The sequence below is a fragment of the Rissa tridactyla genome, chromosome 7, assembly GCF_028500815.1.
Source record: "Rissa tridactyla isolate bRisTri1 chromosome 7, bRisTri1.patW.cur.20221130, whole genome shotgun sequence".
NCBI classification, from domain to species: domain Eukaryota; kingdom Metazoa; phylum Chordata; class Aves; order Charadriiformes; family Laridae; genus Rissa; species Rissa tridactyla.
In genome coordinates, this window is record NC_071472.1 from 12,274,580 (window position 1) to 12,290,671 (window position 16,092).

A 16,092-nucleotide genomic window follows, 5' to 3' on the forward strand; every position below is an offset into this window, starting at 1 on the left:
ATCATACAGGCTAAGCACATTGTACCAAGCCAGAGTAGAGAAGATCTTTTTTGTTTGTGCCCTTATATGGCTCCTGAAGTCATCATTGATGCAATAAACTAATGGAGTGTGCTCCTCTAATCAACCTCCCCTTCTATAAACACATTTTGTTCCTGCTCTGAGATTGTTCCCTGACATTTTTAAACCAGCCCCTTTCCTGGCTCTCTCTTTCTTTTCTTTTTTGGATCATAGTGGGAGGGAATCAGCCGGCTCTGGAGAGCGAAGAGATGGTGGAGATCATGGTAAACTAACATTTGGTAGAACAAGTGGCTTCAAAAAGAATAGCAGTGAAACCAGAGCAGCTGAGGAAGAGCAGGAAGACGTCCGAGGTGTGCTGAAGAGGCGAGTGGAAACTCGGGAACACACAGAGGAGAGCTTGAGGCAGCAGGAAGCTGAGCAACTTGATTTCCGTGACATTTTAGGCAAGAAAGTCAGCACCAAAAGTTTTTCTGAGGAAGAACTGAAAGAAATCCCAGCCGAGCAAATGGACTTCCGAGCAAACCTGCAGCGGCAGGTCAAACCCAAGACCTTGTCAGAGGAGGAAAGGAAAGTTCATGCTCCTCAGCAGGTGGACTTCCGCTCTGTGCTGGCCAAGAAAGGCACCCCAAAAACCCCATTGCCTGAGAAGGTGCCACCTCCTAAACCAGCTATTACAGATTTCAGATCTGTGCTGGGCTCAAAGAAAAAACCACCTGCAGAGAATGGTAGCGCTAGCACCCCAGCACCAAATGCCCGCACCAATTCTGAAGCCCAGAATGCGACCCCCAATTCTCAAGCCCCTGTTGCCAAACCAGCAGTGAAAAAAGAAGAGAAGAACGACAGAAATTGTGAACATGGGTGTGTGGTGGTGGATGGCGGAATAATTGGGAAAAAAGCTGAAAACAAAGTAACAGCAAGCAAACCACCAGCAAGCAAAGGAACAGCACCTTCCTTTACAGAGAAGCTTCAGGATGCTCAAGTAGTAGATGGTGAAAAATTGGTCTTACAATGTCGGATTTCCTCTGATCCCCCTGCAGCTGTCACCTGGACTCTAGACAGCAAAACCATCAAATCGTCAAAGTCCATTGTCATCTCCCAAGAAGGTAAATTAATTGAATTACAAGCCAGCTGGATGGCACACTGTCATATCTGGCTCTTAATTAATAATATTTAGTTCATTAAAGGTAGTGCAATACTTTATTTAAGTCCTGTGCTAGTAACTGTTTCCAGATGCAACTTTCTTGTTATTTCAGTGGAGTACTCAAGGAACAGTATTGTTTGACATTTCTTGCAGATTCTCCCTTAACAGCCTGTGGGTGTAATTTTTATAAAGTTGAACTTCTTGCGTTTTTAAATGCTGTTTACATTGCTAACGCTGTTTAAGGAGCTAGTACATGACGCTTATTTAAGCTGAGCTTTAAGGATTTAGAACATTGAAAACAGAATAATATTATTGCCAGTTTACAAATTCTAATTTAATTCTTCTGTATGTTTAATATTTCAGGCTTTTTACTGCAATAAGAAACACATAAGCAAAGAGGATTTGTGTTATAGAAAGAAATTACTACCACTTCAAGTTACATAGTTAAGATCAGAGTTGAGAATTGATTCCCAGTGTATTGAATGCCCCAACACAGGTGCTTCTGTTGCCTTAACAGACACTGAAATATTTGAACACCACTGGCCTGATGACTTTTAACTAATTTCAAAGTAGTACAGAGTTTGGTAAAAGTCTTCAAAGAGAACACTTACTGTTGTCAAATTGAGTGATTTCTTTATATCCCACATCCTGGATAATCAAACCCTACTGGATTGGTTTTGTATGGAAGTTAATATTGTATGTAGACAAAATATATTTTCCATGGGACAAAAATAGGGACGATAACAAATAATAGAAAAAAACTTCCTCGCTTCATATTTGCTTCATAAAACACTGACAGAATTATACAGAGAATGGCATTGTCCTGCACCTTGTAGTAAAAAAGTTCATGTTCACAGTGAGAATTATAGCTTGGCACTGTCTGCACTCTCAATTGTGAATCTTTCTTCATTTAATCCAGACTGTCTTCAGTGTTATTAAATGAGAACCAAATGAATGTACACCACAACAAGTGAATCCTTGTGCAGCGTTCCAAGCACTGAACCATGAGGATTCCTTTAAAGTGGGTGCAGTCAGAAACAAGATTGCCTTCAGATAGCATGCGGAAAAAAAAAGGTACCTGAGTACTACATTAAGGTGATAGCAAAGTAGATGGAGAGAGGGAAATGGTAGCAGGTGCATTGTGACTGGCATGACTAGCATAAAAAATTTATTTATTAGTAGATGATTTTCAATAGAGGGGACTGTATAGAATAAGGGTAACTGTCGTGTACATGAGAAAAAGTTGACTGGTGGAAATGCCATCCTTGTAAAAATAACTGACAGGATCAGGAAGGTGGGAGAGTGCAATTTAATCAGCCTTACACTGGAAGCAAGATTCGAGGGTTTTCTTGGTGTTGCTCAGAGTGAAAAGAAATTATGCATCTCAAAGTTTTGTGTCTCCTATAAAAGTGCAACAGATAGGCAGCATCTCTGTATCAAAACATCTGAGCTATGGTGGAGCCTCCTAAAGTCTCAAAGCTTTAGTGTTGTGGTGCTGCAGAAAGCTGTTTTCTTGACTGAAATAATCTGAGTAATCCCCCAACTCATATTCACTTTATAAAATGGTACTGTAGAGAAGAAAATCCAGTGTAGTTATGTTTACAGTGAAGTAATCCTCATGTACAGAAATGCTCTGCCACCTGCCTGAGCAGGGCATGTGACTTATCCCATCCAGTTTGGGCTAGGTGACACTCTTCGTCATAACACCCTAGAGCTGGCACGTCACGCTTTAGCAGTGCTTTACATTGAGGTAAGGAACAAAGGTTACCGCTGGATAAGGAATACACTGTTTCAGGACAACTTCTTGCAGGGAGTGAAGAAACTGTCCTTATTTTTGAGTTATACCTGCATTATTACACTAATATCATGCTTAGGTAGTCAGTGTTGTCAGTACTTCAAAGTTATGCTTACTTTTGCACATATTTGCAGAGGATCTTGAAAGAAATATTACACAGGGAAGTAAATGCTACAGTTTTCTCCTTTAATGGAAAGAAATGGAATCAGGATTAGAACTATTTTTTTTTAAACCTCATTACATACCCTCTGGTACACTGAGGGGATGCATTGCATGATGGTCAATTTAGGTTTTTTCCTCACCGTACCTGCTAGCTTTGGCACTTGGAGAACAATGTGTTGCTGCTCTCCCACTGTGAGATGCTTTCACACCAACTGTTTACTAATTAATTAGGTATGTATGATATTTACTTTAAGTAAGTTCCACTTTTCTTAGAGATTGATTTTTCTCTTTTCACCTAATTAGGAACACATAAATAGTTGAAGGAACCAAGGGAGGAGAAGGAGTAATTAGGACTACAGACTAGAACTGAGAAATAACAAATTCAGGATGAATATCAGGAAATACTGTTCAGTAGAAAAACTGTGTGGATTTGCCTCACAGAAAGTGTTTGGAGCAGCTTTAAACGTAGAGAGCAAAAATAAAAACTGGATGCAGTACTCGGCAGCCCAATGTCAAAATCCCAGATTCCATCTTCTACCCCAAATGCTGAAAAGGCAGCTTCATCACAGCTGCAGGTGTCATGTACTTCAGAAGCAGTGCCTTTGGCCAACCTTGGAGCAGCATTTAATGGGCTCTGGAGATAATCCCCTGGAGTCACCCGTGGCTGAAAGAAGGTTGAGTCTGTGGGGAAGGAGAGGAATTCAGAACAAACGGACCCAGCTCACATCAATGGGCTTAGATCTTACAAAACCATTTTTTCTTTCTTTGGTATGACCTTGCTCCTCTTGTCTTCAGCAACAAAATCCACTATGGAAGTGGATAGACGGTGTCTTTTCTTAGCTATTTCACCAACTGGTTTTGTGCTGCCGTGATGTTTGGTGGTGACAGCTGGTTCTCATGTATGGGGAATTTTCCAGAGGTATCTCACAGAATAATGACTTACTTTTTCTTAGTGAGTTGGATACTGGAAAATCCTTGATCTAGAGTGACATATGTCTACCTGCTTCTTATCATACTACAAGCCCATCTTATTAAGTATAGGCCACCGGCCCACAAACTGGTCAATGAAAGTAACATATGAACCTGCAGAATGCCATGTATTTGTCATTTGGAAATTAAATTAACCCTCTCTGACATTGCCATAAAGCAGAAAGAGATAGCAGTTTGTTGATCTCGCGGTGCCAAATATATTGTGAAGATAAATACATAAAACCTGGTTTCAGGAACATGCCCATCTGATAAAACAAGTGGCATATTTGCCCAGGAAGGGCAGATTTAAAAATATACTTGTGTATAACAAGTTCACGGGACAGACAAATTAACTAGTCCCTTTATGTAGTCACTCAATAAAAGTAACTTTCCTTGGCATATTTGTCCTAGCTTTTAGAAGCTTTTGTCTTTTATTTGTCTATTTGTCCTTTACCTGTTAGAAACAACCCTGTTCACACGTCTCCTCTGTGTTTGAAGAGGCTAACATTGTGTTGCCTGTCTGAGGCAGTTTAGCCATTAGTGTGGAAGAGAAGGGGGGGACGTTAGCCCCACTTCTGTGCCATCAGAGAAGCCTGAATTCAAACACCGGGATCAGAGTAATCAGTGATTGGTAAGGACTTCAGCAAATATAAAATTAAATCCTGCTCCCAAAAAGACCATCTTCAGGCATATTGACGCAGCATTTGGGCTGTTTTCTAGTACTTAATCTAGGGCTTGCAATGTATTCTATTATTCCAGGGTTAAGTTTACATTAGCAATTAGAAGTCAGAATCTGGGCAGCGTTATAATGAATGTCACAATCACAACAGATTTTAGATCAATCTCATTCCTTCCATTTTACATTTCAATGATTAATACTGTTTTGTTTCTCTTTGAAATCATGAACATCAGTACTTGTTTCTCCATTCTTTTAATAATTCCCCAAATAGTATTCTGTCAGTTGATTGGCATGAGTGATTTGTTGCTTAAAGTATCATTTTTATGACAAAGTGAGCTCTTATACCATTTTTCTTTCACAAACATGTCTGACCTGGTAGGAGTTTATTAATGGTTTGATTTTATATTTTTCTTCTTTTAAACACTTGTCAGAGTGCGGTTAGCTGTGTTCCTGGGATAGATACTAATGGGGTTTTTTTGCCTGGGAGATCTCAAAATAAATGGTAACTGTAACAAACAAACAAACAAAAGAGGGTACTCATAAATTAGAGCATCGTGCATTTATACGGGCAGGTGAGATGGTGTATAGTTAAGAAGCAGTTGATTTTCATATGAGAGAGTTCTTTGTTTGAAGCTACGGTGGGCTTTTTGTTTGCAAAAAAAGGTTTTAGTAAGGCTCTAGCCGACGTTACAGTGGAGTTAGACATATAAGGACTGAGTAGAACAAACTTCCTCACACGGTGAACTCTTTAGAGCAGGAACCATTTTGTTTTACATTTGTATAGTACTTGGCACAGCAGTGCCCTGTGCCAGTGTCCTGCTAGGTGACTCACTCTTGGACAGAAAACCCAGATAGAAAATTTTTGTGTGGTTACAAAAGTTGTTCTAGAAGATACTAGTGAAAGGGGTTTGGAAGCTGCATCCTTACTAGACTGGAGAATTGAGGTGCACAGTGAATAGAAGTCAAAACTGGCAAACTTGCGATTTTTAAAATCGGCTTGCTCTGCTTTTTTTTTTTTTTTTTTTTTTTTGGCTAGATTTAGTACCATGTTACTATATAGATTGAACAGGAACTACTTAATATAGGCACAGGTAGCAGTGACGGTGTAGCTTAGAAAATGCCCAGAATTTGTGTTGCTTTGTGTAAGCGTTTTTTTCTTCCTAAGTGTCTTGGCAGCACAAAGAGTTGGTAATCTTGTTAGCAATAATGCCTTAACAACTTTCTTGTGACTTAACTCCTAAATCTTCCTATCAGTTGTGCAAGTCTGTGTCTGTCAGTCTAACTAGGATCTGCCATAATTTTTTTGATTTCTTTTTAATTAACTTTGAGCGAGAGCTTGGTGTGTAATTAACACAACTCTATGTACTGCTGAAAGTAAATGGATTGTGCAGCTTAAAAAATGCTTCTTCAGAAAGTTTAAGGCTAGGGAGATTGTGTGAGCATCAGATCTGACACAATCCATGTTTGTCACATGCCACAAAATTTCCCTCTGTGCTGCCATTTTTGTCTGAATCTTCCTTCTTCCAGAAATGCATGTTGGTTTAAATAGAGCAAAAGAGAGACATTTGCTATAATCACTGGTAATTTATTGCAATGTCCAATTATTCTTATAAGTGTTTTGTTTTTAAATTAAGAAACAAAGCAATGTCTTCTTTCTAATTTGAATTTATTTTCCATAGGCATTTCCTTTCTCTGCTAAGCTAAAGAGCCATTCGACAGAATGGCTTTGACTCTGTAATCAAGATACCTCTCTATCTCTCTTTTTTCCGAAACTTGACAAGCCAAGCTCTTACTAACCTTCTCTCCATGATGCACTTCATCCAGCCCGTGGAGGCTTGGGGTTGTTTTCTTTTATTTTTCTATGTAATACCTCCCCTTCAGTTGCTGTTTGTTGGTTTATTATCCTATTTAGAAAATAGGCAGCACAACCATGTGCCTGTATCATCAGTGAGATGGAGGTCACCTTCCTACTGCTGTGCTTACTGGAGGTCGTTGGTCCTCTTTCTACCTCACAACAACGGAGCTCGTGTTTGTCACTTCTGTATTAAACATTTAAACCTGAAAATAGAGCATCCCTTGCTGTCACTGGATGCTTGTCATTTCACTATCTTAACCCCCATGTTCTTTGAGTGAATTGGACACAGTTTAACAAGTGAGACTGATTTTGAGGACTGCCCTGTTTTCTCTCTTTCTGTCTTTTCCCTTTCCAATGTTCTTTGTATTATCTGTAAGCTTATTAACATTAACTTATGAATACTTCTACATCACAGATTAAAATATTGAATAACTTTGGTTCTAGTCTGCTCACAGAGGAAATCCACCAGAAACACACCAAGTGATGATTTCCTATTGTCACCTCCTTCATGAGATCTTTATTTTGGCAGCTCTAACTCCTCCTAACATGAATGGCATTAATACAGTAATATAGCATTAATTACAAGCAGAGTCGTGTGAGATAACACAAATATTTCAGTAAAGACTAAGAAAATTACCTTTACACAGATACATTTGGCAGTTAAATGTGTGATCTCATGAATAATGAAAGTAGGTTTCTTACATTGTTTTCCTTAAAACTGTATCAATTAGCAATAATTAAATTTGACAATTTTTCTTTTCAGAAACTCAAGTGAGTTTTCTCACTACTTTTTCTGTACTTATTGTAATTGTAGTCAATATTTTCTAGGTCAACCCACTTACCATTTTTAAACACGGCTGTGACACTCCCACATATTTGTACTTTCCCAGACAATTTGTGATTTATTAGAAAATTAACACCAGTGGGACAACGACTTCCTTAACAAATGTTTTACGTCTCCGAGGAACACTTTCTCATGGCCTAGTATTTATTAATATTGCCTAAATACTCCATAGTACTTCTTTATCCCATGGGATACAAATGAGAAAGACATAAACTTCAGTCTGCATCATAGAGAGGAGTCAGGAGGTTGGCCAGCTAGATGCCAGTGTGGGGAATTAGACTCCAGAGCTGGTTTTTTGTTGGTTTGTGTATTTGTTTTATATCCGAAGTTGACATTCTGTGGAGTTTCATGGAAAGAATGCAGAAGCCTAGAGATATTTTAAACTGGCTTGCACTATTTTTGAGTAAGTCAGAAAACCCTTTAATAGCTCAAAATGCAAGGGAAAGGCTTTGTGTATCTAAGCCAGAGCCTCCAGTAAACTGTCAGCTTCTCTGGCTGCACCAGTTCCACTGCCTAAGTGGAAGATCCCAGTATTCATGTTTACTCCAATCCTGTCCATAGGCTGGTTCCTAAAAAAAAAAAAAAAATGAAGTAATTGAGTGATCGGGGAACAAAATTGATAGCAAATTCTTTTAGTTGACTGGGATTTGTGAAGTGCCAGGATTCAGAATATCCAACTGGAGTAACCAGTCTGGGCTTTCTTGCAGTTTTGAGAGAATAAGCTTGTTTCAGGTCATGAAGAGTTTTTGCAGAGGAAATAGCAAATACTTCATTGAAAGACTTTTGGCCTTCTAGCCCCGGGAATTGACTGTCGCTCTAGATCACAGAACATAGGCCTATTGGAGAGTTTCCTGTCCATATGAAATCTCATGAAGTTTTGCCTGTTGGGGTGGGGTTTTTTTTCTGGTTTTCTAAGAAAATGAGGTTTCTACAACCATGTGTTCTCTCAGCCACCCCTTATAGTCCCGACTCAGGCTGGCTATTTTGAACCATTGGCTAATTTCACACTAAGTCCTAGTAGTCCACAGTTTCATGAAAACTTGTGGCTAAATAAAGAGAATAACCCAAATTATCTCATTCCCCCTTCACTCCTCCACTGAGGGCAGAATACCATCATTGCATCTATTGGTAGGAACAAGCCCAGCAATCCCCATGTACTTTGTGCTGTTCCAGCATAGTTGCTGGGGAGTATGAAGTGGAGGGCAATAGGATACAGATTATTGCTGCAGAACGTTCGAAGTCAGGAGAAAAAAGATGCAGCCCTTGAAAAAACAGATTTCCTTCATCCTTTTTCTCACAAAATAACATCATTAAAATTCAACACATATAAATATTCTTTTGGAATGAGGAAGACTGACATTATTTCGTGAGGACTCTGCTTCCAGTGGAATAAGCCAAATGGAGCTGCGATCAGACCCCTGCCATACAGCCTGGCCAGGGCTAGATTCTAAAAGCAAAACTAACAGAGCACTAAATGCACATGGCAAGTCGAGGATTGTCATGAGAAAACCCTAGGATTTGCTTCTAGATTTTAGTCTAATTATGGGGAATGAATTATTGTTAGGGTGGAATGTTTCTGTTTGCATATGCTGCATAAGGAATTGTTTCTCATAAGGTGTTAACTTATATTGCTGCAGCATGATGTATGGACAACACCGCAACAGTGTGAGTGGTGAGGAATGACCCTGCGTCACTTTAGTCTTCAGTGAGCTGATTAGCGTGCAGGTGAGGAAGGGCTTTTAAGCAGGTAGAAAACTCCATCAAAAACTAAAGTAATTGCTGCTTTGTTCCAGTCCCTTAGTGGTCCAGTTATCCCTACAAGCCAGACTCCTTCCCTGCAGTAAGGTGACCAGAGATCTCCTTCATATGTATGTGTCTATGTCATCTAATCATGTTATATAGATTCATGCAAATCCTTAGACTGGAAGTTATCTTTGGCTTGCTCTCCAGTCTCTTTAAACATCAGAGACACATGAATTTATATTTGCTAGATGCCTGCAAAAATACTTTTCTAGTGTCCCTCCTCCATTTGGAATGGAACTGCAGCTCGTGACATTTTTGGCTCAGACTGACTCATGGAGATGAGTTGCCTCAAGGAAGGCACGTGGCCTTCCTTTTCACCCTCTGGTTGGGTGAGCACAGCACATGTGAGTGAGGGGTCAGTTCTCTTCTGAGATAGTTTTCACATTGTTTCTCAGGGGGAACTTTGTCATTATTTAGAGCTTCTTGATTTTGTGGAGGATGAGGAGGCGGGAAAAAAATAATTTTCTTCTAACCCACACACCCCGTGTGTTTCTGGCAAACCAAATTTGTTTGGAACCATTTGAATGTTTTTTATAAGATGTGTCTTGAATAATAGCATCCAGTTTTACAATGAGGGAAAATATGAATGCCAAAACCATAACTGCCGTGGCAGAACTGAGGTCTAGTCTCCAAGGGGAGCCAGTAAACTCTCAAAGTTCTTCTGACAGAGAGGTGTTTTTTTAAGGATGTTTCAAGATCCTTTTCAAGGACCAGTGTCACCTGTGCCTGTGCCATCTCCCACATCACAAAGGGTATATTTGATAGAGAACCTGGGAGCAGACACTCTGTAAGACAGAAGGCAGCCTTCAGTTAACGTAAAGACAACGGTGGGAAATTGCAAGAGATGCTGGGAAATTTCCTTACATCTCAGGACACAGGGGAAATGTCTAAACAATCTTGCCATTAATTAGGAGAGACTGTAGGAAAGGTAAATGGAGGAAGGGGGAAGGTATTACTGTGTCTGAAATAAGCAGAGGGCAGAGGCATTCTGGACAAGCTAACAGCAATGGGTGCAAGTGCTCAATGTCTCAGGCTGTGTTTAGGGGAGGGGCCAGGCTTTCCAGTGAGGAAGGAGAAAGTAAGCCCACACTTCACCCTTACTTAATGAGGGACATTTGGAAGGGGAAAGTCTGGAGTGTTTAAATTGGGATTCTCCCCAGGGAGCAAAGTATTTCATTGTTCCAAGCAATGCAAGTGAGCGTAAGGGATTAGGTAAACCACAGTTCCCCTTCCTCATCCCCCCGACTACTGGGAACAGCTTCTGTTTTGGTTCACAGAGTTTTATTTTTTAAGAGGAAATGTATTTCCCTTGGGTCATACCAAGCTTCCCTTGGTAACTACAGAGCTTATGTCGCATCCTGTTTCTGCAAACCAAATGAAGTCAAATTTGCTTTTTTGTTTGAAAAGAAATGGATTTGTGGCAGTGACAAATTTGATTGCCACTGATACATTAGACTTTCTAACAGATGTTTTACAATATTGGACACTTGTTCTGTGAGTAATTGAAGCAAAAAGAAAATGGCTCTCAATGTCATTTTTAAATTTGGGCACTAAGTTGAAGTTCTCCTTTCACACATGGATGCTCATGGGAGTACTAGAGATAAGACTGAATCAAACTATTGCAGATGGTCACTTGACAGAAGCCCTCTTATTTATAGTCCTACACTACTAGTACTTTTGGAAAAAGATCATCGGAGTGAGGACTTCTTATCCCTACTATAAGACAAAGAACAGCAGCAGAGATTCTGCTCTGGATCTGCTCTGCTCTCATCCATTAACCACTTTAGGGCTGCAGGGACAGTTTTGAGTATCCTAGGGAACAGCAATAAGATTCAATTTCTCTAACAATGTGTTTTCATTTTCTTTAGCATCAACAATGTTCCAATTCTGATGTTGAACTTTTAAGGACAAAACATCTTTTTCTAGCAGTGAAGATCACCTGTAGTAAAGGACTGGATCCTTTGATGCATTCTGTTTCTTAATGGCACTAAGGTTTTTGTGAACCGCAACATAACATCCATTTGGTCTCTCCCTCCTTTGTATTAGGGACACTATGTTCACTTACCATCGAGAAGGCCATGCCTGAAGATGGAGGCGAATACAAATGCATAGCTGAGAATGCAGCAGGAAAAGCTGAATGTGCTTGCAAAGTGCTGGTAGAAGGTAAGTATTTTGTGGGATATGGGAAAACCCTTCCTTAGAACTTCCTCCCTCTCCCCTTTATTTCCTAATACCAGCCTTTATGAACCGCATACACCAAACTCTGCCCCATTCCCTCCTGCACTTTTCAGTGAATATGTAATTCAATGTCTACCATAAAGGAGCATGAGCAGAGACAGTACAGAGCAAAAGGCTCTGGCTGCTTTGTGGAATAATCTATGTTTTCCTGCTGCCCACTGTATTTCTACAAGGATTTTAGAGCAATAAGTTGAACCCATCAAGATTTGCTTCTGAGCTGTATGCTTTCTTTAAGAGCACGTAAGAATTCGGTGTGTGAGCTAGGGTACCAGTCTGCCTCAGGGCTATGTATGGCGCATTTCTCAGCCTGGAACTTTTCAGTTCTTTGCATTCAATGACATTTGGTCATTTGGTTTTTTCTAGTGAGGAAGTGAGTAAAAATAAACAAACTAACAGCTCAACCACCCTTGTATGCCATAGTCTTAGAACATGGACAGTTTGCTGACTGAGGTACCTGTTTTCAGGCTCAGTCATGCCGATGACGCCGTACTCTTGCCAAGTAGTGTTGGACTTGGACAAATATTTTGTCATGAGGTTGAAAGCACGGACTTTTAAAACTGCCGTGGACTTTAAGTGACTTAAGAGACTTTAAGTAACCCAATGTGCTTCTTATCAGCTCACCTTCTGGTGAGCTCATCGTTGAATACTCTGATACTTTCCACTGTAACTAAAAATAGCACAAAACTAAACAACAAGCCCAATAACATAGATCTTTGGTACTAAGCTTTCACAACTGTGCTGCACATGTGGTATTTGGAGCAGGAGGTCTAGAAAAGAAAACTATTATTTGTTTTCCTAGTATGTTATTTGTTTTTCCTAATGTATTATTTGTTTTTCCTAATGTATTATTTGTTTTTCCTAATGTAGCACAGCACAAGGTGAGAACATGATCCTCTAACTCCATCAGTAAGGGTCAGTCTTCATGTAGCTGGAAAAGGAATTAATTATACAGATAATTACAATTAATTATATTGTTTTCTGTAATAGCATCTTTGATGATACTATGGTCACAACATAGTCTGGCTTAGATATATGATAAGCTTGTGTTTATATTCCTGTAATTTAAAGTAAGACGTTTTACCAGCACTGAAGTTCAAAGAAGACTATCAAGAAGAGGCTTTAAGCAAAATCTAGCACTCTGTGACACCTTAACTACCACAGATGCAGAGGGTTAAAGGATCAGATCAAGTGCTTGGCACACAGTAGTTCTCCAGAGCTGCCCTAGCATTTTTTTTCCTTTGAGTTCGTCTTCCTTCAACTAGTTGCCTTTCTTCCTTAAGCCTCCCTTAGCATATTTCCCACTTCCAATTTCCTGATAGATAATGCATGTTCTAGGAGGCTGGAGGCAGACTTTGGCTTGCGAAGTCTTGATCCTGGGAGGCTGTCGGCTCATGACATCTCCATGATGAGAATGGAGTTACATCAGCTGTCTGGCTCACGCTGGTAGTGGCACCCATGGTGTTAGGAGCTATCTGCTCATGTAATATTGGACACAAGAATTACCTTGATACTGCCTGCCTCACCTGTCTTTTCCATTCCCTACTGGCATGCTGCTTTGGATGGCTGAGAAGAGGTTTTTGAGGAATGGCACTACAGCAAACTCCATCTATTTAGGAGAGACACCATTTGATATCCCATGTCTGTGACTGGTAGAGGGGATGACTGTTATTTTTAAATTAGAATTGTGATCTAAAACAACAATTAAAATTGCTCCCTTCTACTCAGTCTGCTGTCAGGATCCCAGATGGTGATTTTTAGAATCAACAAGTAACCATAAATATAACTATATTCCTTTTGGCCCCATGGACTCAAATCAGAGGAGTATTTTACTTCAGTAACTCAATTTCAAATAGCTATCACCTCATCCACAAATCCTCTGAAAGCTGAATATTTGAAAGCTATAAATCGATACAACTATTATGGAGATCATAATCCACATTTGGGAACTTTCTTCCAAAGAGAAATGTGAGGATCAAACAATCTAACACGTGGAGCTCATTAGGATTTGCATTATATGATATGCTCAACCTTTCTGAAAAAAGGTTGCACCTTCTAGTTAAATGTGTCTATGTCATATGGGATACACATGGAAGAGAGCTTGTATTGACTTTCAGCTGTCGGTGGAGCCTGCAGTGCTGAGTAGTTGCTATATATGAGATGTGCGATCTTGAGAATAATGAAATCCATCAAACGTCAATCCCTTCTGCCATTTTTCTTTAGGAATGAACCAGTGTGTAATAATATCTTCTTGGAAAGATTTACACATACAGAGGAAAAGCTAGTTTTCAAAATGTGTTCATCTATATAGGTCACATGGACAATGGAATAGAGGAATGACATGGCAATAGATTCTTTTGGATGAAATGATGCTTCAAATATGCCTTTGTTTCCCTCTTCCATGCACTGCCTAAAGCAGCTTTGTGCACATTGCACTTTGTTCTATTCAGTTATAATAGACCTATCAGCTTAGATGGTGCCTCTTGTCTAGTTGCTTTCTCAGATTCTCAGTGCAGCTGCTTTCAGAGAGGGCTTCTCCTTCTCTGCTCCCTCTTTTATAATGGGAGTCCAGCAAGTCCAGAAGGACAGTAATTTCCTCTAACTTTGCAGAAAGATCTAAAACAAACTTATGTTAACAGGCAGCTTTTTCATTATTGATTTTTAAATAGGATTTATATCTTATTATTTGTTTTGATTGCAGATGCCTCATCTGCAAAGACCTCAAAGCCTACTGAGAAGAAGACCAAGAAGCCTAAGACCACACTTCCCCCTGTGCTGCCAACAGAGAGTAAGTGACAGTGATTTTGATTACTACCTTTTCATTGGAAACAAAAGAGTGATCTGGGATTTTGTGGTCATTGCCTTCTGTTTGCAGGCATAGTATCAGAAGCTTGTGGATTTCTTTAACCTTGCACATAAGTCATGTGAAATGAGTTTTTGCCTTGTGGGGATTAGAAGTAAGTGCTGAAACTGTGAGTTCAGACCTAGCCCACTCTATTCTCAGTTTTCCACAATGATGCAATAAACTTATGACACAGATTTATTTTTGTCTGCCTCCCAAAGAGCACAGAAATTCTCGAGTAGTTTGCTTCAAGTCACGTTGTGTCCTTTGTAGACAATATAGTGTCTTACCATTGGTAGGCAAGATATCTTGGCTGAAATGTCCTGTAGCATAATCTGTCCTTTTTTCATGACCATGGGGAGTGGTTTGGTGAATTTTACATTCCTTATAGAATCATAGAATTGTTTGAGTTGGGAGGGACCTTCAAGATCATATAGTTGCAACCCCCCTGCCATGGGCAGGGACACCTCCCACTAGGACAGCTTACTTAAAGCCCCATCCAGCCTGGCCTTGAACACTTCCAGGGATGGGGCATCCACAACTTCCCTGGGCAACCTGTTCCAGTGTCTTACCACCCTCACAGTAAAGAATTTCGTCCTAGTATGTAATCTAAATCTACCCTCTTTCAGTTTAAACTGTTACCCCTTGTCCTATCACTATAGTCCCTGCTAAAGAGTCCCTCCCCATCTTTCCTGTAGGCCCCTTTTAGGTACTGGAAGGCTACTATAAGGTCTGCCCGGAGCCTTCTCTTCTCCAGGCTGAACAATCCCAACTCTCACAGCCTGTCTTTGTAGGAGAGGTTCTCCAGCCCTCTGATCATCTTCATGTCCCTCCTCTGGACCTGTTCCGACAGGTCCATGTTCTTCTTATGTTGGAGGCTCCAGAGCTGGACGCAGTACTCCAAGTGGGGTCTCATGAGACTGGAGTAGAGGGACAGAATCACCTCCCTTGACCTGCTGGCCACGCTTCTTTTCATACAGCCCAGGGTGCGGTTGGCTTTCTGGGCTGCGAGCGCACATTACTGTCTCGTGTTGAGTTTTTCATCAACCAACACTCCCATGTCCTTCTCAGCAGGGCTGCCCTCAATCCATTCTCCACCCAGCCTCCATTTGTGCTTGGGATTGCCAAATCCCACATGCAGGACTTCGTACTTGGCCTTGTTGAACCTCATGAGATTCACATGGGCCCACCTCTCCAGCTTGTCCAGGTCCCTCTGGATGGCATCCTCCAGCATGTTGACCATACCACACAGCTTGGTGTCGCTGGCAAACTTGCTGAGGGTGCACTCAATCCCACTGTCCATGTTGCCAACAAAGATGTTGGCACCAGTCCCAGTACCAACCCCTGAGGAATGCCACTCATCACTGGTTTCCACTTGGACATTGATCCATTGACTGCAACCCTTTGAGTGTAGACATCCAGCCAATTCCTAATCCACTGAGTGGTCCATCCATCAAATCCATGTCTCTCCAGTTTAGAGACAAGGATGTTGTGTGAGACAGTGTCAAGTGCTTTGCAAAAGTCCAGGTAGATGATGTCAGTTGCTCTTCCCCTATCCACCAACGCTGTAATGCCATTGTGGGCGGCCACCAAATTTGTCAGGCATAATTTGGCCTTAGTGAAGCCACGTTGGCTGTCACCAGTCACTTCCTTATTTTCCATGTGCCTTAGCATAGTTTCCAGAAGTAACTGCTCCATGATCTTGCTGGGCAGAGGTGAGGCCTGTAGTTCTCTGGGTCTTCCTTATTT

General features: G+C 40.7%; 1 protein-coding gene across 5 annotated transcripts in view; it reads left to right on the forward strand.

Annotated features, from left to right (window-relative positions):
* The window catches only part of MYLK (myosin light chain kinase), a 219,919-nt gene that overhangs the window by 142,628 nt on the left and 61,199 nt on the right, over positions 1–16,092 (forward strand). For all 5 annotated transcript variants that reach the window (XM_054210264.1, XM_054210267.1, XM_054210266.1 and 2 more), the window contains 3 exons: positions 232–1,121; positions 11,313–11,429; positions 14,203–14,289. In XM_054210264.1, the coding sequence (XP_054066239.1) occupies positions 232–1,121; positions 11,313–11,429; positions 14,203–14,289 (1,094 nt within the window). The remainder of the gene's footprint in view (positions 1–231; positions 1,122–11,312; positions 11,430–14,202; positions 14,290–16,092) is intronic.